This window comes from Canis lupus, chromosome 18 (genome assembly GCF_003254725.2).
Source record: "Canis lupus dingo isolate Sandy chromosome 18, ASM325472v2, whole genome shotgun sequence".
Taxonomy (NCBI): Eukaryota; Metazoa; Chordata; class Mammalia; order Carnivora; family Canidae; genus Canis; species Canis lupus.
The window spans coordinates 41050104-41073453 of record NC_064260.1 but is presented as its reverse complement, the minus strand read 5'-3'; the positions used below and the strand labels follow the sequence as shown (position 1 = coordinate 41073453).

The 23350-nt window shown below is 36.4% G+C and overlaps 1 protein-coding gene and 2 pseudogenes across 1 annotated transcript; all 3 read left to right on the top strand.

Annotated features, from left to right (window-relative positions):
• Window positions 1–2812: 2812 nt before the first annotated feature.
• On the top strand, window positions 2813–3718 carry LOC112663104 (olfactory receptor 4C12-like). Its single transcript, XM_035701850.2, has one exon. It carries the CDS (start codon window positions 2813–2815, stop codon window positions 3716–3718), a length of 906 nt encoding a protein of 301 aa, XP_035557743.1.
• A 10528-nt stretch (window positions 3719–14246) lies between these two features.
• On the top strand, window positions 14247–15176 carry LOC112663604 (olfactory receptor 4A47-like; annotated as a pseudogene).
• A 2032-nt stretch (window positions 15177–17208) lies between these two features.
• LOC112663105 (POU domain, class 5, transcription factor 1-like) lies at window positions 17209–21423 on the top strand (annotated as a pseudogene).
• The last annotated feature ends 1927 nt before the right edge of the window (window positions 21424–23350 follow it).

Genomic DNA, 23350 nt, shown 5'->3' with positions numbered 1-23350 from the left:
TTAGTCAACTGCTGATGTTTTGGTAATTGAGTTTACTTTTCTGGCTCCATGTGCTTAGGGCTTGTATCAAGTGTCTCACAACAACATCTGCACAAAAAACTTAAAAACCTATAGATTGATGTGAATCCCACAGAAGTAGAAATGTGCTAATCTGCTGAAGCTCCTCCCCATTCCTCCCAACTCAAATTCCTTTTAAATACAAAGTGAATGTGTCTACTATCGGGAATAGTTTCTTATCTGAACAAATCATGCCACGGTGAGAAGTCCCAGACATACAAGATATAGGGAGGGTGTGTATGTAAGAAGAGCATAATTTTCTTCTTTTTGATTTCTGGAAACATTTTGATTCTTTTCTTTGAACAGTAAATTTACATAAATTAAATGACTATGACTTGGGTTTCATATACCTTGAATTGAAGATAACCCTAATGGAGTTAAGTATTACTGAAGCTGCAAAGGACCAACTGTTGACAAGACTGTAGTTTATAACCCTCAGCACCAAGGTAGGCAAAAGCAACTTTTTTTTTCTTTTTTTTTTTTTTTTAACTTTTTTTTTCTGACCAGTGTGTTTGTAAGGACAACCTATGACTTCTTGATTTGTCAGCATTTTTCTCTGATGTTGACCTGGAGGACTATAATCAGCAAGTAAATTTGATAAAAGTTCAGATTTCAGATGTAGCACATGTTGGAAATATTACAATACACTTACTAAAGTCTGAGATTACTTTAGTGTGTAGTGTTTTCATCCCCCTCCCTTGACTTTTTTTCTCTTTTCCTTTTTTGGTTTTACCTATTCTCCTTTTTCTTTCTCCCTTTCTCCCTTTGTTCTGTCTCTACATCTCCTTTGTTGCTCTCTCTCAAATGCTTCCCCCGCCTTTTAAAAATTTAAATTCAGTAAGCCAACTTATAGTACATTATTAGTTGCAGATGTAGTGTTCAATAATTCATCAGTTGCCTATAACACTTAGTACTTATCACATCACAGACCTTCCTTAATGTCCATCACACAGTTATCCCATCCACCCTCCTACCTCCCCTCCAGAAACCCTCAGTTTGTTTCCTATATTTGAGTCTCTCATGATTTGTCTCCCTTTCTGATGACTTCCCATTAGTTTTCCCTCCCTTCCCCTCATGCTCCTCTGACCTATTTCTTATACCCTAGTGTTCAAATACTTTCTAATACGTAATGTTGGTCATCACTGTGGATGCAAAATTGAATAGGGTTATAAAACTAGTAAGACACAACACTGTACAAAGCACTTATTTGAATAATGAACAAGGTTTATATTGTTTCCTGTTTCCTGGAAAAATCCATGCTTGGTCATAGAGTTAAATTCGGAAGGAGTATGTTATTTTGTATTTAGAATACGTCTTCAACAAATCAATTAATGAATAGAGGATAAATTCCAGAAACAAAGCAAGCAAATTAAATAGCTTAATATTTATATTAAAGAGTCTTTTAATCACTTGCTTTCAAATTTTTTTCTTAAATCTGATGACTTTTTTTTTGCCATTTATTACTTTTTCTTTTTCTCCTGTTTCTTCTCACTTGGTTAGCTTATATTTTTAGCATCTTTGCCTTTTGGAGATGGTCAGAGACAATTTTGAAAGATTTTTTTTGGTGATACTCTTGTGAGAACAGTAAAATCATATTAACAACAACAATAGTAAATTTAAAATGATTTGATCTTCATGACACTCCTAAATACAGATATATTTATTCCCCACTTTAACAGATGAAAACATTGAATCCCAGAGAGATCAAATAAATTGATGCTATGTAGTTAATAAGTGGTGTATCCCAGATTTTAAGCTAAGTCTTTGAATTTTAAGCTCACTTCTCTTTGCTCTTTTTCCTTATATTTTCCTCCCTCTTTCTTTTGCCTCTTTTTTTCTTCTCCCTCTCAGTGATGCTTTATGACTGTTTACTTTTGGCCATCACTGGGAATACAAGAATGAATGATTACAATGCATTAAGGCACATTTTTGCCTTCAGGGATGCACCCTGTTGAAGAATGAGATATGAGTACCAGACAATGTGGCACAAGCCTTTAGGGCGATTTGCAAACTTCAGTGAGATTGGAAGGAAGTAGCAATACTATTTTAAGTCTTGAGGAAGCTGAGAAGCTACCAGACAGGTAAAGTACGAAAAAGTATGGCTTGTGAAAGAATCTTTATATATCTTTGAGTATTTTGCATGACCTCATTTAGAAAAAAATGGATTTTTCACTAGTAAACATGTCCAGCCACTTTGGAGGTAAAATACACAAATCTTTGGGTATTTGTGAATCTGCCACATCCATGGCTATATCATTGATTGGCTCTTCCAAATTGATGCATGGCATTTTTTTTTTTCTGATTTTAAATGTTGCACACTTTTGTTGTAGAAAATTAAAACAAGGGATGCCTGGGTGGCTCAGTAGATTAAGCCTCTTGATTTCAGCTTAGGGACGATTTCAGGGTCATGGGATTGAGCCTGTACTGGTGTTGAGCTTCCTTAAGATTCTCTGCCACCCCATCTCCTTCTGCCCCTCTCCCTAACTTGTGTTCTCTTTCCTTCTCTCTCTCTCTCTCTCTCTCTCTCTCTCAAAAAAATCAGAAAATTATAAAAAACAAAAACAATAGCACCTACATTGTCACTTACGAGAATACAAAATATGAAACAGTCAATAGGGTTTGGGGCTTGTTTTCACCTTCTGCAAAACTAGAAAAAATAAGGCATGCCATGAATATTCATTAGGTGAAAGTGTCATTATTGAGGATGAGTGTGACTTTCTTTTCAGGGATGTCACTTGTCACTTGAACGGATTTGATGGAGAAGATGAATAATGTGACGGAATTCATCCTCCTGGGCTTGACTCAAAATGTGGAACTTCAGAAATTTTCATTTGTTGTGTTTTTAATTGTCTACTTGGTCACTTTGGCAGGCAACTTGCTTATCATGATCACCATCAGCACCAGCAAGGCCCTGGAAACCCCCATGTACTTCTTCCTGTCTTACTTGTCCCTTATAGATGGCTGCTGTTCTTCCTCCATGACCCCTAAAATGCTTGCTGACACTCTTACTATGAGAAAAATAATCTCTTTTAGGGGATGTATGACTCAGGTCTTTGCTGAGCATTTTTTTGGTGCTGCTGAGATTATCCTCCTTACAGTAATGGCCTATGACCGCTATGTGGCCATCTGCAAACCCTTGCGCTACACAACCATCATGAGTCAACAGGTCTGTAGCCTCCTTGTGGGCGTGGCCTGGGCTGGAGGCTTTGTCCATGCAACCATTCAGATCTTCTTCACAGTCTGGCTGCCTTTCTGTGGGCCCAATGTTATAGATCATTTCATGTGTGACTTAAACCCTTTGTTGAAACTTGTCTGCATGGACACTCATACCCTTGGTCTCTTTGTTGCTGCCAATAGTGGGTTCATCTGTTTGTTAAACTTTCTCCTTTTGGTGGTCTCCTACATGGTCATTTTGCACTCCCTAGGGACCTACAGCTTGGAGGGGAGACGTAAAGCCCTCTCTACCTGTGTCTCTCACATCACTGTGGTCATTTTATTCTTTGTGCCCTGTATATTTGTCTATTTGCGTCCAGCGATCACCTTTTCCATTGATAAAGCTGTGGCTGTGTTTTACACCATGATAACTCCTATGTTAAACCCTTTAATCTACACCTTGAGAAATGCAGAGGTGAAAAATGCTATAAAGAAGCTCTGGATCTAAAGGTGACTTCAATGGAGAAATAATCACAATAGCATAAAATGACCTTATCTTTTAAATGGCAAAGAGAAGATAATATAATTTCAATGGTTCAGGGCCAAGTGAACATTGTATGTAAAAGTATGTTGATGTTGGCATGTAAGTTTTCTGAGGAAAGACCCAGGCAGGATTTATTAATCATTTAAAACTATGACATTCAGATTTATTTATTGCCCATTTAGTTGTCAAACTTTGATTACTTTCAGAATCAGTTGGAATAAGTCAATTGGAGAAAGGCAAACATTAGTTGGAATTCTTGTTAAAACACACATTTCCAGGATATAGACTCCAGAGATTCTAACTCATTGGGGGACTGTTCTTGGATTAGCATATTTTCATTTTAAAGAAATTACGTAGATATGTTTAAGCAGGTGATCTATGCATACACTTTGAGCAATAATGCTATAGACTATGTTTGCATCCTTACCTTATTATAAGATCACTTTGTTAGAGCATTTCCTGGGAAGAATATTTCATAGAAATTGCTATGCTATGAGCATCATGAAACTCAACTCTTCATAAGTCATGCAGTGCAAGCTCACTACCTTTGCAATGGCAAAACAAAAATGTAGTATTCTGTGAAGGTAGAAAAGGATTTCTCTATTCTTTAACTTCACTTCCTATACTTTTTAATCTTTTGTTATATCTAGTCTGATTCTCTCTTTTCCTCTCTTGCTTCCAAAGGAAAGACCTACTATCCTTGCTAGGTTACTTGGACTAAAATTTATTGTTATTGCAATAACAGTCATTTACATTGAGAATATTATTGTCATGATTTTGCTGTGTGAAGGAGATATTATGTAGCATTTTTTTATATGCACATTTGTAGGAATGAGTTTAGTGTATTCTAATCATTAAGAGAATAGTCTCTAAGTGAGATAGTTCTGAGATCAAAACTTAGTTTTACCACATTCATTGTGAACTTTAGGAAACTACAGTATCTTTGAGTTAAAGGTGAGTGATAGAGATATTATTAAGATTAATACATAATTTTTATAAATCTTTTATTACCAATAAATTCTCAAAGGCTGTTAGCTATTATGAAATTTATTACTGGAGTCTCTATAATATTGCAGAACCACTTAATCCAGTTTTTGAGCATTGGAATGGATAATACGTAGTATCTTTCTACCTTCTTTGAAGAATAATATTCTATACTCACTGGCCTTGTAAAATTCTTGGTGTCTGGAATGTTTCCCAACACCCTTGACCATTACATTCTCACATTCTCCTGTTTTTCTCATTTCTGTTAGCCTCATGCTTCCTAGGCCTTGGGGCTGGCCCATTTTTTGGTATGATTTTCTTCTGACAAGTCTTAATTGAAAGGCCAAAAAGTCATTTTATTATGAACCTGAAATCAACAAAAATAGGCAACCAGAATGTAAACAGAATTAAGTGAGTTACTTGTTTAGAGGAGGTGGTGTGGTGAAAGTAGATCTGGAGTCAGATTTCCTGAGTTTGAATGCAACCTGGGGAAATTATTTTATCCTTCTACAATGTTTTTCTTTATCTGTAAAAATGGTAATAATAATACAAATTTCATAATATATTTGGGCTATGTAAATGAGTTTCAAAATGCCAAATGCTTATGAAAGTTCCTGGCATGTAGTAAACATTATAAAAGTATATTTAAAAGAATAAAAAAAAAACAGTGCTAGACTAACTCTTAATATGGACAGATTTTTGCTTATATCTCTTTTTGAACTAGCAGGGTCCTCATTATGTTTGGGTCAACACCTCTATGGTTGTTGGTCCCTGCCTCCTTAGGTGAAAAAGACAGCTAGTTCCTTATATGATCAATACTATGTCAGATAACCTTTTCCTTGAACTTTAGGTAAGAGCCTTATTGAATTTATGATATTATTCAGCCTCTGGAAGTTAGTGTTAGTGGCAGTTTTGGGTGATGTGGAAAGATTTGAGTTATGGAGTAAACGGAATTAGTATTGAATTCTGATTAAGTTTATGTAATATTGTGTGAATTTCATCAACTCTGAGGATCTTATTTTATTTATTTATTTATTTTTAAAGATTATATTTATCTATTCATGAGAGACACAGAGCGAGAGAGGCAGAGACATAGGCAGGGGAGAAGCAGGCTCCATGCAGGGAGCCCAATGTGGGACTTGATCCCAGGGCTTCAGGATCACTCCCTGAGTCGAAGGCAGAGCCCTTAACCACTGAGCCACCCAGGCATCCCTGAGGGTCTTATTTTAATCTGAGCTCCCATGGACAGTGAAATGGTAATACATTTTTTCGTATGGTAGTTTTAAGCATTAGATGAGACACTGCATGCCAAATATCCAGGACAATGCTTGTCACTTAGTGGGTATCTAATAAACGTCATTGTCTTTGTTGCTCCGTCAATTGTTCATTTGTATTCTATTTATGTCTGACTTTAAAAAAAAACACTCTGATTTATACATGTTATTCAACTCTAGGTAGATATCTCTATTACAAGGCCATGAGACACTTTCCAAATTCTGAGAGTAAAGCCCTAAAAATTAATACAAGATGGATGAGATTCACTCTCTACAAAATTCACCTTAAAATGTGAGTGTCTCTGAAGTTACAATTAGGTGAAAGAAAACGCCAAAATTTGAGACACTTTCTGTGATTAAAAAAAAACTGTATTACAATAATTAGTAATTGTAGTAAAAGTGGTTCCTACTTCTTACATTTGCTGCTACAAAGGCAAGTTACTGTTTAATCCCCTAAGATCTCTATGAAATAATGTTATTATTATTTCTTTCTAGAAGAACTGAAGTATGGAAAATTTAAATAATTTACTGTAGGTCACGCTAGAAAATGCCTGAGATGCAGTTTAGAACCGGTGCTCCTAAACACTACGGTATACTTCATAATAGAGACAGATCACATACACTTTGTAGGGAGATAGACAATAAATAAGTTAATATATATATGAAAAAAGTTACATTCAAGTGATTAAAAATTTAAGGATGTAGTCAATGTTATAGTAACTCTAAAGACAAGGGGCCACTCTAGGTTTTGTGTTCAAGGAAGACCTCAAAGCAAGAATTTATAGCGTTTATCTGTGTCCAGGTATGAGAGCAGAGAGCTGAAAGGCCATGAGTAAAACCACTAGAGAGGAGTTTCTGTACATGGGAAGGGGATTTTTATCTGATATGGGTGAGTGTCATTAACTACTCCCTTCTGATTTGGATATCGCCAAGCAACCTTAACCTTACAATTAATTCAGCTCTAATTAAAGTCAGATGAAGTGAAATAAAACATCTGGACTCAAGCAACCGTCTTTCCCCAGAACCTGTATGTGCTTTCTGGCAGGTGTTTTCTTTGGTGGACTTGGTGTAGCCAATGACATTCATCTCCACTTTGCCTCTTCATGGCTTCTTTAATTTCCACAAATTTTTTCCCATGTGAAAGCATTTGCTTAAATTGCACATCTCTGTATAGTTGTCCCACTCAAGCACATCTCTTTGACCCTGTTATATTCATTCTCTCCCTTACCCACTAACTTCAGCTGCAATGGTTTCACTTTTGCCTATAGGCCTTTGAACTAGTCCTTTATTCCCCAAATGCTCTTCCTCTAGGCCTTCCTATTGCTTGGATTGTTGTCCTCACTCAGTCTGCAACACAATGGCCACCTCCTTAGAGGTCTTTAACCACCATCACCATGTAAAGCCATCCTCTATCTCCCTGAGTTATTCTGTCACAGTACTCACAATTTCTCTATAGCACCTTTGCCATCTGATTATCTGATTTACTTGTTTATTCTCTGTCTCTTCCAATTAGAATGCAAGCTTCACGAAAAGTAGGTGTTTTGGCTATTTTACGCCCTACTGTATTGCCAGCACTTAGAGTAGACTTGGCACACGGTAAATGGTTCATACAGACTTACTGAATAAAAGGACATCATTTCCACTTAACCTTCTTAGAATAAATGCATTTTTAAAAGAGACCCTTGTTAACTGGAAGCTCCTGAAGTTGATGACTTTCCATTCTTGGTGATAAATTGAAATGGAGAATTTTAGGTCAGTTGAATATATCATCTGGGGTTCTTAGCTGATGATCCAGCATCTCTGTAGATAGTCTCAGTAGAAGGGATATTTGATATGCAATTAAATATTTTAAAGATATTTGGAAGAGTGGGAATCACAGATTGAAGGCTGAGCTATCAGGAAGAGCTTGCAGAAGCATACCTGACTGGACTGGCATGCAAGGGAGATGCTGCCTCTGCTCTAATCAGGATCATCCTGCCCTGACTAGACTGCAGTGGTGCCACCACATTCCTGACCTCAAAGCTGCTCTGGAACTACCTATCCCCAGATAACTGACTTCTGCTCCAAGACTTGCACACAGACTCTTGGTTGACGGAACCCATCACATGTCTGCACCTTTGTTGCAGGGAAACAAGGAAAGGAGATTCTTTGGATTTTATGTTGGAATAGTGGATACATACCTTGGAAACTAACATGTGTGGCATGCTTTTAAGAGATTTTGGGGCAGCCACACACTCGGATGTGCACAATTGGGGATGGGAGCTCACAAAATGGGTTTCATTTATCCCATAGATAGTTTTTTATTTCCACAGAGTTTAAGAGTATCCCAGTCTCTATCCTAGATCTAGGAGAAGAAGCAGAAATAAATGACCACAAGGAAGCTGAGGGCAGGAAAATTGTTGATACCATAGAGTTATTCATATCATTTATACCTGCTGTGCTAATAGTTGTGGTTAGTGCTAAAGTAGAAACGCAATGGACAGCACTGTCTTTCACCTTGTGGCATTAGCATACTGTAGGGTATGATGCAGTAGCACTTCCCAAATACCTCTTCTAGCTTAATTTTGAAATGTTTATTAGAAGGAAAATTTTCTCAATAATAAACAAAAATGCTTGTCTTGGTTTAGTGACTCTCATCTTCTTAAAAAAGCACCCCAAAATGTATTGTGTACTATGTGTATCAGGCACTTTGCATACATTATATCATTCAATCATCATGATTTCTTGAAGTGCACATTATTCTCTTAGAGCTAAAAAATGAGGCTGAGGGATATTTAAAATAATGTTCTCAAAGTTATGCTATTGTAGGTAAGAAGGCAAATTAATCCTAGTCACCTCTCTCCAACACATTTGAAATTCTGTTTAAAATCCACAGTTGTCTAGGTTTAAAAGGGTACACTCATTTCATCTTACCTCAGATCTCCATCTAGTTGGATCTTGGCTCTTAATGCAGGCCTCCAGGATATTCAGCTTATCCACATGCATCTGTGTGCTTCCTCTTCCTGGACACATGTCACCTTAAAAAATTTAATAAACTTTACTTTTAGAGAAGTTTTCAGATTCTGGCTATTTGAGCAAGAACTACAGAGAGTTCCTGTATAATCCTTGTCCCTACACATGCAAATTTATCCCATATGGACCTCTCACAAGACTGTGTATATTTGTTACAACTGATGAACCTATGAAACATTATCACACAAAGCCCTAATAACTTACATAATTTACTTTAGAGTTCACCTCTGGTGCTGTACATTCTATGGGTTTGGACAAATGTATAGTGCCATATAGCCACCATTGTAGTATCATGCAAAGTAGTTTCACTGCCTTAAAATATTCTGTGCACTGCCTGTTCATCCTTCTCTCTCCCCTAACTCCTGGCAGCTACTGATCTTTTCACTGTCTGCATCATTTTTCCTTTGACACAATTGCACATAGTTGGAATCATACAATATGTAGCCTTTTGAGATTGCGTTCTTTCACTTCGTAATACACATTTAAATTTCTCCCATGTCCCTTCCTGACTTGATAGGTCAACCTTTTAGTGCCAAATAGTCTTTATTTTCTGTCTGTACCACAGCTTTATTTATCCACTCACCCACCAAAGAGTGTCTTGGTTGTTTTCATGTTTTGACAATTATGAATAAAGTTGCTAGAAACATCTATGCATAGATTTTTTTCCTTCTCATCTTGATTAAAGTATAATTGGCACATAATATAAGTTTAATGTGTACAATGTGATTTGTCATACATATATGTTGAAATTATTACCACAATAAGGTAAGTTAAAACATTCATCCCTTCACATAATTACATTTTTTGGGGGAGAACATTTAAAATTTACTCTCAAATATATAACACAATATTGTTAACTATGTCACCATACTGATTATTAGAACTGGTGCAGCCACTCTGGAAAACTGTGTGGAGGTTCCTCAAACAGTTAAAAATATGCCTGCCCTACGACCCAGCAATTGTACTGTTGGGGATTTACCCCAAAGATACAAATGCAATGAAACGCCGGGACACCTGCACCCCGATGTTTCTAGCAGCAATGGCCACGATAGCCAAACTGTGGAAGGAGCCTCGGTGTCCAACGAAAGATGAATGGATAAAGAAGATGTGGTTTATGTATACAATGGAATATTACTCAGCTATTAGAAATGACAAATACCCACCATTTGCTTCAACGTGGTTGGAACTGGAGGGTATTATGCTGAGTGAAGTAAGTCAGTCGGAGAAGGACAAACATTATATGTTATCATTCATTTGGGGAATATAAATAATAGTGAAAGGGAAAATAAGGGAAGGGAGAAGAAATGTGTGGGAAATATCAGAAAGGGACTCAGGACTTACTCATATTCAGCTGGAAGTTTGTAGTTTTTGGTCAACATCTCCGTCTTTCCTTATCCCAACCTCCTGGCAACCACTGTTCTACTTTCTGATTCTATGAGTTCGACTTTTCTTCTTCAATTTTGAAGGATAATTACATACAGCTCAGGAACTTAACTTGGTGGATTTTTTTTCTTTTCATTTCTCTCAGCATTTAAATACTCCATTCACTTCTTTCTTGCATGGTTTCTGAGAAGTTGGATCTAATTCTTTCTTCTGCTTCTCGTGGTGGTGGTCCCAGTCTAGTGATAGTGATGTGATTGTCTAGGAATGCCTGTGGCACTCACCTGGGCTTGTATTACTTGTAGTAAGTCCCCACAGACTATTCCCCTCTGAGGCCAGTGTTGTGGCTGGACTGGTTCTTGTGGTTCTTACTATGATTTCAGGTTACACTTGACTGCAGTAAAAATGATCAGGGAGCTTCAAGGTACATGATTTTCTATGCACTAGTCTTAGAGGGTAAACAGCATATCTGAGGGCCACATCTGAGTTTGCAGTTAAAGGGAGCAAGAGTACAGACCTGGGGCTATGCCTTTATTAGGGTCTGATGGCAGTGGGGGCCAATGCAGGGTTTCATGGGTTCACTATTTATTGGCTCATTTAAAGCATGAGAGTGAGAAGTAAGGCACAGAAAAGGATAAGCAGGGTCACTAAACTGGTCAGTTGTTGAAGTCATCCAGGGCTTTCTGAAAGAGGAAACTTCATGAGTGGAGGTGTCTTAATTCCTAACCTGGTTGCTTTGCTAGTAGCTGTGTCATATAGCTGGTAATATGTTTATTCATGATAGATGCTTTTGAAATGGATGTTTTGTCAATCAAAAACTTAATGTCAAGCAAGCACTTACAGTACAATCAAAGGGCTTAATGTCAGACACTCTCTTATAGGTAAAATACTTTTTCTTTGGTTTCTTTCAAGATTTAAAATTTTACCTTTGATTTTCTGAAGCTTAAATATGACATACTTCTATCTGTTTTTTTTTTTTTTGTTAGGCATTTATCTTATGAAGTATTACCTGAGCTTCCAGAATCTTGTGTTCAACATTAATTTGGGGAGCAATTCTCAGTCATTATTGCTTAAAATCTTGCCTCTGTTATTTTCACTTTTTTCTAGTATTCCCATTACATGTATGTTACCTGTTTGGTAGTTGTCCCACTGTTTTGCATATTCTGTTCTAGTTTGTTTATTTGTCTAATTTTATTTTTCAGGCTTTTTTTCTTTGATTTTCAGTTTTGGAAATTTCTATTGCCATGTCCTGAGGCTGTGTCCAGTCTATTAATGCTTGTCAAAGGCTTTCTTGAATTCTGTCAGTGTTTTTGATCTCTAGCATTTCTTTTCAATTTTTCCTTAGAATTTCTCTCTCTTAGTACATTATCCACCTGTTCTTGTCTTTAGTGATATAACAGGGCCAGTGTTCTGGAGTTCTATGATAAAATTTAAGTCTTCTGGTGAGTTTGTACTCTGGGACTGTATAGTTCACCAGTGCTTCTCATCTGACCTGTCCATAATGTGATAGATCTAAAAGAATATTTACATCTAGATGTTCTTTAAAAATTTTAAAATTTGCTGGAAAAGTCAAAGTAAATAGAATAAAGCAAGAGTCAGTCTTGACATACTCCCAGTGCATGACTTGATAATATATCTGGTTGGAAGGCAAAAAATGGCCCGTGATCTTTGCTTTTACTGGGGAGAAGATGCTATTCTCTTCAGCACTGTTACTATTCTTTCAGAACATTTCAAGAATGTCCTCTCTAGATCTCAGTATAACTAATTTTGCCATACAAACAGAATAAGATGGCCCCAAAATGGGAATTATTATTTTTCTTTTTTTGAGTTACTAGAAAAGAATTTAGTTTTTGGAGAACAATTTTCCTTTTAAAAGAGCTTGTTGCTGACTTTGACTTCTTATGCCAATAGATTTGCCTGCCTCAATAAATTAGCCTAATGTGGAAAAATTTTGGTTTTCTATTTGCATCATGGATTTCCTTTTAAGTAGATCTACAACCAAGTAATAACAATTTTCTGAAGTACTTAGAGGACTCTGCAGAAAAAGCACACATCTGGTCATGTGAAGTAAAATATATCCTTAAGGACTAATGCAGCTTTTTGACCTCATTGGTCATACTGGATGGGAGAGGCATTTCCAGGTCTTTATGAGTTAGTTTAAAAGTCCTCCTGCTGACTGTAAGCAAGCTTTCAAAAGGTAAGCCTATAAGAGTTAATGGTGGAGATTTTCAATTGTGTGAATTATTTTATTATGCAGAAAATTCTTACAAACTTGAGCTTATGGGAATTGAACATTGAAAAGTCCTTCAGACTCACGGGAGCCTTGAAGTCAATCAAAGTTAGTTTTTTTTTTTTTTTTGACTCATAAGCTGCTTTATTTGCATGCAGAATTGTAAAGAATTGAGAATAGATAATTGAAAAAATTGCCATAATAATTAAAAATGTTAAATGTCTAAACGCGTAACCAGAATTGGATATTAGAGAGTCCTCTTAGGTTAGGATACCTAAAAAAGAAGACTAAGAATAAGAATAAGAATAAGAATAAGAATAATAATAATAATAATAAGAAGAAGAAGAAGAAGAAGAAGAAAGAAGAAGAAGAAAAGTAGAAATATAAAAGCAAGTTTACCAAAATTATGTATGTATCACATATTAACATTTAATATATAAATGTTTTTAAATACAATTAAAATAAAATATAAATCCCTGGCATAGATGATAGAGTTATAGACAACCTAGCAGAGAAGACATGTTAACTAATGATCTGCAGTGTAACACAGTAAATACTACTCTAAAACTATAAGCAAATTTTACATATGTACAGAGGAAAAAACACTACTGCTTATTTCTGTTGTAAATATGATTCAATTATTTGTTCAAAGTTAGTTTTTAATCCCATCTCTGTCACTGAAGGGTATATGACTTTGAGAACTTAAGTATTCTAAGCCTGTTTTTTCAACTATAAAATGGGGATAGCAGTGCTTGCTACTGTAAAGATAAAGTGTACATTAACTGTGATCTATATAGCTGTGCATATGTATAGATATAGATGTATATATGTATACATATATACATATATATATACATATATATATACATATAAAATGCCTATGTAAGTGTGGAAATAGCACATGATATAGAGTTATGCATGATAAATAATAGATGTTGTTCTTGCAGTGTTACCATTTCCTCTCATTAAAATACTTTGTACCATATAATGACATGGAGATCATTTAGGAAGGAATAGATTTATTGTGGAAAATTAAAAACTTATCTTACTAAATACTTAATTGATATCTATTTGGAAATGTCAATTAGGTAGATGTATACAGAAAGCCATTCATAAATTGTTCTCCCACTTTGAATATGTAAATTACCTTGAGAGATTCTTCATTTAGGAATTACACTTTGTGTAGGACTTTATACATTGTGTGTCTTTCAAGAAATTTCCTTTCCATCTTGTTCTCTCACTTCTCCTTTAAAACTCAACTAAAGTACTGCTTTCTCTGGGAAGCCTTCCCAGATCACAAGTTGATTTATGTGTTAAGGCACATGGAATCCATAGTCTACATGAATATACTTGTAGTGACATTTATTAAATTGATCTATAATGGTCCGACTCCCTATATATGAAATCAATGAGAGGAAGAAACCACATTGTATTTAACTAAGTGATATCAATTATGATAGGTTTGATAGAAATAGATTTTGCATGCACACTTTTTATTGAATAAATAAAAATTAAGCTTATAATATACTTAAAAGTTTTTTCTTTGTTTTAAAGATAAACTGTTTCTAATAACAAAGGTCAGGACCTATAAGGAATAGAAAGAGCCAAGGAAATGGAACCAAAGAACAATGTTACTGACTTTGTCCTCTTGGGCCTCACACAGAATCCAAAGGAACAGAAGGTCCTTTTTGTTATATTCTTGCTCTTCTATATTTTGACCATGGTGGACAACCTACTCATTGTGGTGACTGTTTCTTTCAGTAAGACCCTGGGCTCACCTATGTACTTTTTTCTTGCCAGCTTATCATTTATGGACGTCATTTATTCCTCTTCTATTTCTCCTGAACTGCTTTCAAATTTGTTCTTTGGGGAAAATATCATATCCTTCCAATCTTGTATGATCCAGCTGTTTACAGAGCACTTTTTTGGTGGATCAGAGGTCTTTCTTCTGCTGGTGATGGCCTATGACCGCTATGTGGCCATCTGTAAGCCCTTGCATTATTTGGTTATCATGAGGCAATGAGTATGTGTTGTGCTGCTGGTGATATCCTGGGTTGGACGTTTTCTGCATTCAGTAATTAAAGTTAGCACTATTTAGAGGCTCCCATTCTGTGGCCCCAATGTCATCGATCATTTTTTCTGTGATATGTACCCCTTACTGAAACTGGTCTGTACTGAAACCCATGTCATTGGCATCTTAGTTGCTGCCAATGGAAGGATGATCTGCACTATTGTGCTTGTGCTCGTGCTCATCTCTTATGGTGTCATCTTGCACTCTCTAAAGAACCTTAGTTCAGAGGGGAGGCGGAAAGCCCTCCAGACCTGTGGTTCCCATGTCACTGTGGTGGTCTTCTTCTTTGTTCCATGTATTTTCATGTATTTAAGACCTGCTAAGACCTTCCCCCCTGACAAATCCCTGAGTGTGTTTTACACAGTCATAACCCCCATGCTGAACCTACTGATCTACACTCTGAGAAATTCTGAGATGGCAAATGCTATGAAGAAGCTCTGGAGCAGAAGTATCATATCTTGCAGCAAATGAGCACATCTGCCACCATGAATGAGTCATTTGGCATTAGGGTTCATTTCCTTAGAATGCAGAAGTCTTCTTCTTCTTCTTTTAAAAGGTTTTATTTATTTAAAAGAGAATGAGTGAGAGCGAGAGAGACAGAATCTGAAGCAGACTCTGCATTAAGCACAGAGCCTGACATGGGACTAAATCCCCGAGCCGGGAGATCATGACCTGAACCAAAACCAAGAGTTGGATGATTAACTGATTGAGGCACCCAGGTGCCCCAGAATGCAGAAGTCTTCTTAAATTGATTCTGAATTTACTTTCTTTAAAGAATTTCTGGTAATTATAATTAAAGTATGGACTAGATGATTGTACTATAATAAGGTTTCCTCCCTGCTAGGATATAATGTCTTTAAAGTCTTGTGTATCACTTCACTTAGAATGATGTAATGTTTTTACAGCAAGGATTCAATAATAGGTGATGATTTAGGAAATTTTTGTATGATTACACTAAACTGTCATCAATTTATGTATTTATCTTTCAGTTTTTTTCCTGAAATTTGGTATTATTTTTAATTAGATTCTTGTCATTTCATCATTTTTATTATACTATTTAAAATATTCAAACATGTATAGAATGTCTTCCTTGTTAAGTTTTGATTGTCTTATATAAGAAAAGTTGATGTGTAATAGGTAATTATAGCAAAAATGAAAACCTTACAAAATAGGATAAGATGTAGGGCAGCCCAGGTGGCTTGGTGGTTTAGTGCTGCCTTCAGCCCAGGGTGTGATCCTGGAGACCTGGGATCCAGTCCACGTCGGGGTCCCTGCATGGAACCTGCTTCTCCCTCTTCCTGTGTCTCTGCCTCTCTCCCTCTCAGTCTCTCTCTCTGTGTCTCTCATGAATAAACAAATTAAATCTTTAAAAAATAGGATAAGATGTAGCATAATTTTCCTGCTTATCTCTCATGGTCTCTAGTCTTCTTCCCTGGGAGCAGTCACTTGATTGGTTTCTGAAGACTTGTATCAGATAACAATCTTACAAATACATGTGCATTTAAATATACAAATGTGTTTTTTTTCCGTGTATGTAAATGTTTGCTTTTACTATGCAACATTTAAAAAATGTTTTATCTTATTTTATTTAAATTCCATTAATTAACATATAGTATATCATTACTTTCAGATGTAGAGTTCAGTTATTCATCAGTTCCATATTATACTCATTACATCACGCACCCTTCTTATTGCTCATGCAATACCTCTTTAAAATACACTTTTAATTTTATGATTGTTTTTATGTTTTTATTTTCTCTCTCTGTCTCTCTATATATATACATGCACACATAATGTGTGTATATATATATGTATATGTATATATTTATTGGAGTTCGATTTGCCAACAAATAGTATAAAACCCAGTGCTCATCCCATCAAGTGCCCCCTTCGGTGCCCATCACCCAGTCATCCCATCCCCCTGCCCACTTCCCCTTCCACTACCCCTTGTTTGTTTTCCGGGGTTAAGAGTCTCTCATTTTCATTTTAAACTGAAGTATACTTGATGTACTGTCTTAGGTTCAGATGTACAAGATAGTGCTCTGACAATTATAGCCTGACATAAGAATGCTCACCATATAAGTGTAGTCATCATCTGTCACCATCCAAGGGTAATTACTACAGTATTTATTTCTTATGTTGCATTATATCTTTTGACTTAAATATTTTATAACTGGAAGCCTGTACCTCTTAATCATCTTCACCTATCTTGCCTGTCCTGTCAGCCTCTCCCTTCTGGTAATCATCAGTTTGTTCTCTGTGTTTGAGTCTATTTTGTTTCTGTTTATTTTTTTTTAGATTCTACATAAAAGTCAAATTATCTGCAACATTGAAGACCTTCCATACCTGTTTATATAGATCTCTTAGTTTTTCTTATATTAGGTAATACTCCCCTATAAGTATATACTAAAATTAATGTCTTCATTTCTCTTCAGATTGTTCCTTACCTTTTTGTATGACAAACAATTTTGCAATAAATACATGTTTTTGAATATGTGCAAAGATGGGTTCTGAGGAGTGGAGTTCTTGTTATATGTATTTGAGTCAAGATCAGATATTCATAGTAATTGCCAAACTGCCATCCTTGAGGTAATACTAACAGCTACACTGCTGCTCACAGTCTGAGATGCATTCTGTCCATATACTCAACAAACTGTGTCCAGTGCATACTTAAGGGACAGAACAATCTGATTAAAGTTATTTTATTTCATTTTAATACTTTAATAGAAGTCCTTTTTTTCTTTTTTTTTATAATAAATTTATTTTTTATTGGTGTTCAATTTACCAACATACAGAATAACACCCAGTGCTCATCCCGTCAAGTGCCCCCCTCAGTGCCCGTCACCCATTCACCCCCACCACTTGCCCTCCTCCTCTTCCACCACCCCTAGTTCATTTCCCAGAGTTAGAAGTCTTTATGTTCTGTCTCCCTTTCTGATATTTCCCACACATTTCTTCTCCCTTCCCTTATATTCCCTTTCACTATTATTTATATTCCCCAAATGAATGAGAACATACAATGTTTGTCCTTCTCCGATTGACTTACTTCACTCAGCATAATACCCTCCGGTTCCATCCACGTTGAAGCAAATGGTGGGTATTTGTCGTTTCTAATGGCTGAGTAATATTCCATTGCATACATAAACCACATCTTCTTTATCCATTCATCTTTCGGTGGACACCGAGGCTACTTCCACAGTTTGGCTATGTGGACATTGCTGCTAGAAACATCGGGGTGCAGGTGTCCCGGCGTTTCATTGCATCTGTATCTTTGGGGTAAATCCCCAACAGTGCAGTTGCTGGGTCTTAGGGCAGATCTATTTTTAACTCTTTGAGGAACCTCCACACAGTTTTCCAGAGTGGCTGCACCAGTTCACCTTCCCACCAACAGTGTAAGAGGATTCCCTTTTCTCTGCATCCTTCCAACATTTGTGGTTTCCTGCCTTGTTAACATTCCCCATTCTCACTGGTGTGAGGTGGTATCATGGTCTTGATTTGTATTTCCCTGATGGCAAGTGATGCAGAGCATTTTCTCATGTGCATGTTGGCCATGTCTATGTCTTCCTCTGTGAGATTTCTGTTCATGTCTCTCACCCATTTCATTATTGGATTGTTTGTTTCTTTGCTGGTGAGTTTAATAAGTTCTTTATAGATCTTGGAAACTAGCCCTTTATCTGATACATCATTTGCAAATATCTTCTCCCATTCTGTAGGTTGTCTTTTAGTTTTGTTGACTGTATCCTTTGCTGTGCAAAAGCTTCTTATCTTGATGAAGTCCCAATAGTTCATTTTTGCTTTTGTTTCTTTTGCCTTCGTGGATGTATCTTGCAAGAAGTTACTGTAGCCGAGTTCAAAAAGGGTGTTGCCTGTGTTCTCCTCTAGGATTTTGATGGAATCTTGTCTCACATTTAGATCTTTCATCCATTTTGAGTTTATCTTTGTGTATGGTGCAAGAGAGTGGTCTAGTTTCATTCTTCTGCATGTGGATGTCCAATTTTCCCGGCACCATTTATTGAAGTGACTGTCTTTCTTCCAATGGATAGTCTTTCCTCCTTTATCTTATATTAGTTGACCATAAAGTTCAGGGTCCACTTCTGGGTTCTCTATTCTGTTCCATTGATTTATGTGTCTGTTTTTGTGCCAGTACCACACTGTCTTGATGACCACAGCTTTTCAAAATCCTTTTAATATAGTTGAGTTTAAGCATCTTCTCATAAATTTAACATGACTTGCACTTTTTTTCCTGTGGATTAACTATTAAAGACTTTATTTCATTTATTATTGATCTCTCCAATGCTGATTTTTGAGTCATTTATGTACTAAAGAAATGATCCCTTTTACTATTGTATATGCATTATTTTTCTGGCTTGTCATATTTTTAACTTCTTTTATATGATGTAAAATGCCTCAAAATTTATTTTGACATAGGAATTAAGTAGGGATTGAATTTTATTTGTTCCCCTAAATTTTCGTTGCATAGTTTTTTTATAGTTGCATAGTTATCTTTTAACTTGAAATCCTGACTATATATTCCATTTATATTTGGTTCCAATCTATTCTGTTTTATTTTATTTTTTTAAATAGTTTTTAAAATTTTTATTTATTTTTTTAAAAGATTTATTTATTTATTTATTTATTTATTTATTTATTTACTTACTTATTTATGATAGACATAGAGAGAGAGAGAGTGAGAGGCAGAGACACAGGAGGAGGGAGAAGCAGGCTCCATGCCAGGAGCCTGACTTGGGACTTGATCCCAGGACTCCAGGATTGTGCCCTGGGCCAAAGGCAGGCACTAAACCGCTGAGCCACCCAGGGATCCCCTATTCTGTTTTACTGACCTCTTTGTTCATAGCCCAATTGATATGCAGTACATTGTTTTGATACATAATACATTTTGATTTGTAATGGGACTAACATTTCTCATTTCTATTCTTTTTCAGATTTATGCCTAGTCTTGCATATTTATGTTTCAAATTCAAATGTAAAAAAATAACTTAGCAAATAAGATAAATAATCTTAACATTAAAATAAGTTGAGTAAAATAAGTTTAACATGGTTTAGTTACAAAACAAAGTCAATTATTAGGTTCAAGAATTCAATTTAAGGAGATTAATCTAAGAAAAGTTTACAGCTTTCAAGTACTGAGAACCGTTATCCATGGACGGATCTTTTCATTCAACAACTCATCTTTCATAAGCTTGGGTATTGCTTCTATTTTCTGCCTGTGTGGCTCAACCCTTTCAGATATCTGTTGCTCTTCATCCATGACCCCTGAAATGCTGCTTGGCATTTTTGCAATAGAGAAACCATCTCTTTTATGAAGTGCAGTACTGAAATTTTTGCTGAGCACCCATGTGGCCATCTGCAAATCCCTGTAGTATGAAATCATCAGAAGGACAGGGATACAGCTTTGTCTTTCAGGTGGCATGTGCTAGAGGCTTTGTCCTTGCAACCACTCAGGTCCTCGTCACATTGTGGCTGCCTGTGTGTGGCTCCAATGTCATAGACCATTTGTGTGTGATGTAAATCCTTGGTTGAAAGCCATCTGCATGGACACTCATACCCTTGGTCTCTTTGTTGCTGTCAAATGTGCGTTCATCTGCCTGTGAACATTTTCCTCTTGATGGTCTCCTAGCTGGTCATCATGTCCTCCCTGAGGGCCTGTAGCTTGGAGTGGAGACCCAAAGCCATATCTGCCTGTGTTCTCATGTCACTGTAGTGGCCTTATATTGTGTCCTGAGTGTTTATATATTTGTATCCAATCACCAGCTTCTCCACTGATCAAGCCAAGAATCCATGGTAACTCTTTTGTTAAACATAAAACTGTGTACTCAGAAATTTGGAGGTAAAGAATGCGAAGATGAAGTTTTGAATTCTGCAGGAGAGAGCATACTGAGGACTGCAGTTTGGGTTGGGATGGGTGCCCCAAGGCAGCCTGGAGTCCTCTCAGTGGAAGGGAGAGCCATGTTCCGAGGTGGAGAGTCAGCTCCGGGGGTGCCTTCCCTGGGCAGAGCCCTGATCCATCTGTGAAGCCAGATAAGGAAAAACTGGAGCAAAATCCCAAGGAGTTCCAGGACAGCAAAGCTCTGCAAAAAGACCTGGAACAATTTGCCAAGCCTCTGAAGCAGAAGTGGATCACTCTAGGATATACTCAGGCTGATATGGGGCTCACCCTGCAGATTCTCTTTGGAATGTGTTTCCCCAAACAGTCATCTGTCCCTTTGAAGCTCAACAGTGCAATTTCTCGAACACATGTAAGCTGTGGCTCCTGCTGCAGAAGTGTGGGTGGAAGCTGACAACAATGAAAATCTGCAGGGGAGGTAGGAACAAAGCAAGGATCCTTGTGCAGGCTGCAAAGAGGAAGTGAACAAGGATGGAGAACCGAGTGAGGTAACCTGGAGAACATGTTCCTGCAGGGCTGGAAAGCCCCTGTGCTTCTGATCAGGCCCGCAGCTTGGGCGTGTAAAGGATGTGGTCCAAGCTTATTTCTGTAATTAGTAGTGACTAATGGCAAGGAGAGGACTTTGAGGTTTCTGGGTCTTTTTTCTCAGGAGCACCAGTATCCTTCCCTCTGGCACCAGGGCCCCTTTCTGGTACCCCAGGCTATGGGGGCCCTCACTTTACTACTTTGGGCTCCTTGGTGCCTCTCTCTGAGGGTGAAGCCTTTTCCTCTGTGTCTGTCACCGCTCTGGGTTCTCTCTTGCATTCAAACTGAGGAGCCAGCCCTTCCCAGGGATGGGGGCAGAGGAAGGGGAAGAGCTAGGGAATGAGAACCTAGGGTTAGTACCAGGGCTTTGGGATTAAAGTTCTCCATTCACTGTAGAAAGGGTTTGGCACTACAACGGGTGTGGGGACAGAGTTTGGGGGGAACTGGTTGGAGGGAACGTAAAGTTCAAGGATGCTCTTGTTTTTAATCCTCACATCACTTATCACTTTGTTTTTAAATAAAGAAGCCTGGGACACAGTAAAAAAAAAAATACTTTAGGAAATACTAATCATGAAAAGTGTAGCTTCAATCTGTTACCATACAAAGTTACTATAATATTATTGAGTATATTCCCTAAGCTGTACTTTTCATTCTTGTGAGTTATTTATTTTATTCCCAGAACGTTGTACCTTTCAGCCCCTTCACCTATTTCGCCTATTCCTCTACTCCCTCCCCTGTGGCAGCTGCCAATTTGTTCTCTGTATTTATGAGTCTGGTTTTGTTCTTTGGTTGTTTTGGTTTCTTGATTAAATTCCACATGGAAGTGAAATCTTTTGTGACATCTTGAAGATATCCCTCACCATCCATGTAGATCCTTTAGTTTTTCTTGTACTCCATATTACTCACTTATAAATATGTACCACAATAAATGTATTCATTCCTGTTTATATTATTACTTTTTTATGACAAAGAATTTTACAATTGTATATTTGTGAATATGTGGAAGTATGAGTTCCTAAGAGAGTAATTGTTACATATATTTGAGTCAATGTGCAGATAGTTAAATGTTGAATTTCATAGTTGTTGCCAAACCGTCATCCTTGACATTGTACTAACAGCTATCCTGCTGTCACATTCTATGAGAATACTTCTGTTCCTATACTCAACAACTATCTTATAAATACTCATGGCATAAGGCAATCTGAATAAATTGTAGTCTTTCTCATAGTATTGAGTTTGAGTATCTTTTCATATGCTTAGTATAATTTATATTTCTTTTTCTGTGAATTGTCTATTAACATCTTTTACCTGTTTCATGTAATTGTTGATCTTTTCCATTCTGATATTAGTGAGTCGATTATACTAAAGAAATAATCTCTTCTACTGTTGTATAAGTAATTGTTGGTTTTTTAGCTTGTGATGTGTTTTTAGTACTTGTATACTGTATAGAATGCTCTTGGCATGTAAACAACATTCTAATTAATTTAATATTAATTTAATATTAATTCTAATTAATTTAATATTAATGACTTGCTTACCAAGACTTCCCCACTTCATTCATATTGAAATATTCTGTTTTTTTATCATTTAATTTTAAAGCACTTTTGAGGTTGTGTATCTATTAAACTTTTGCTCCATCTGGAATTTATTTTGATATAGGCATTAAAAATATATGGATTTTTAGTTGGTTTTCTAAATTTCAAGGTTTTTTAAATAGTCGCAGAATTTTCTTCTTGCCATTGACTTGAAATTCTATTATCTTCTAAAGCTCCATACATACTTGGATCCCATTTAAGTTTCTGTTCTCTTTCATTAATTTCTATTCATGTGCCAGTTGATACACAATAAAATTGCTTTCATATATAAGATATTGTGATATGTGATGAAGCTAGCAGTCTCTCATTTCTGATCTTTTTCAGATTTATGCCTAGTCTTGCATATTTATGTTTCAAATTCAAACTTAAAATAATGAGTTTACATTGAGATAAGATAAGTTTAGCATTAAAATAAGTTGTCAGTTAAAATAAGTTTAAAATAACTTAGTTACAAACAAAAGTCAGTTATTACTTTAAAGAAGATTCAATTTAAGATTAAGAAGATTGATTTAAGATTCAATTTATTTAAGTTTACTGCTTTGAGTACTGGGACCTGTTATCCATAAGTGGATCTTCGATTCAACAAGTTATCTTTCATAAGCTTGGGTACTGCTTCTATT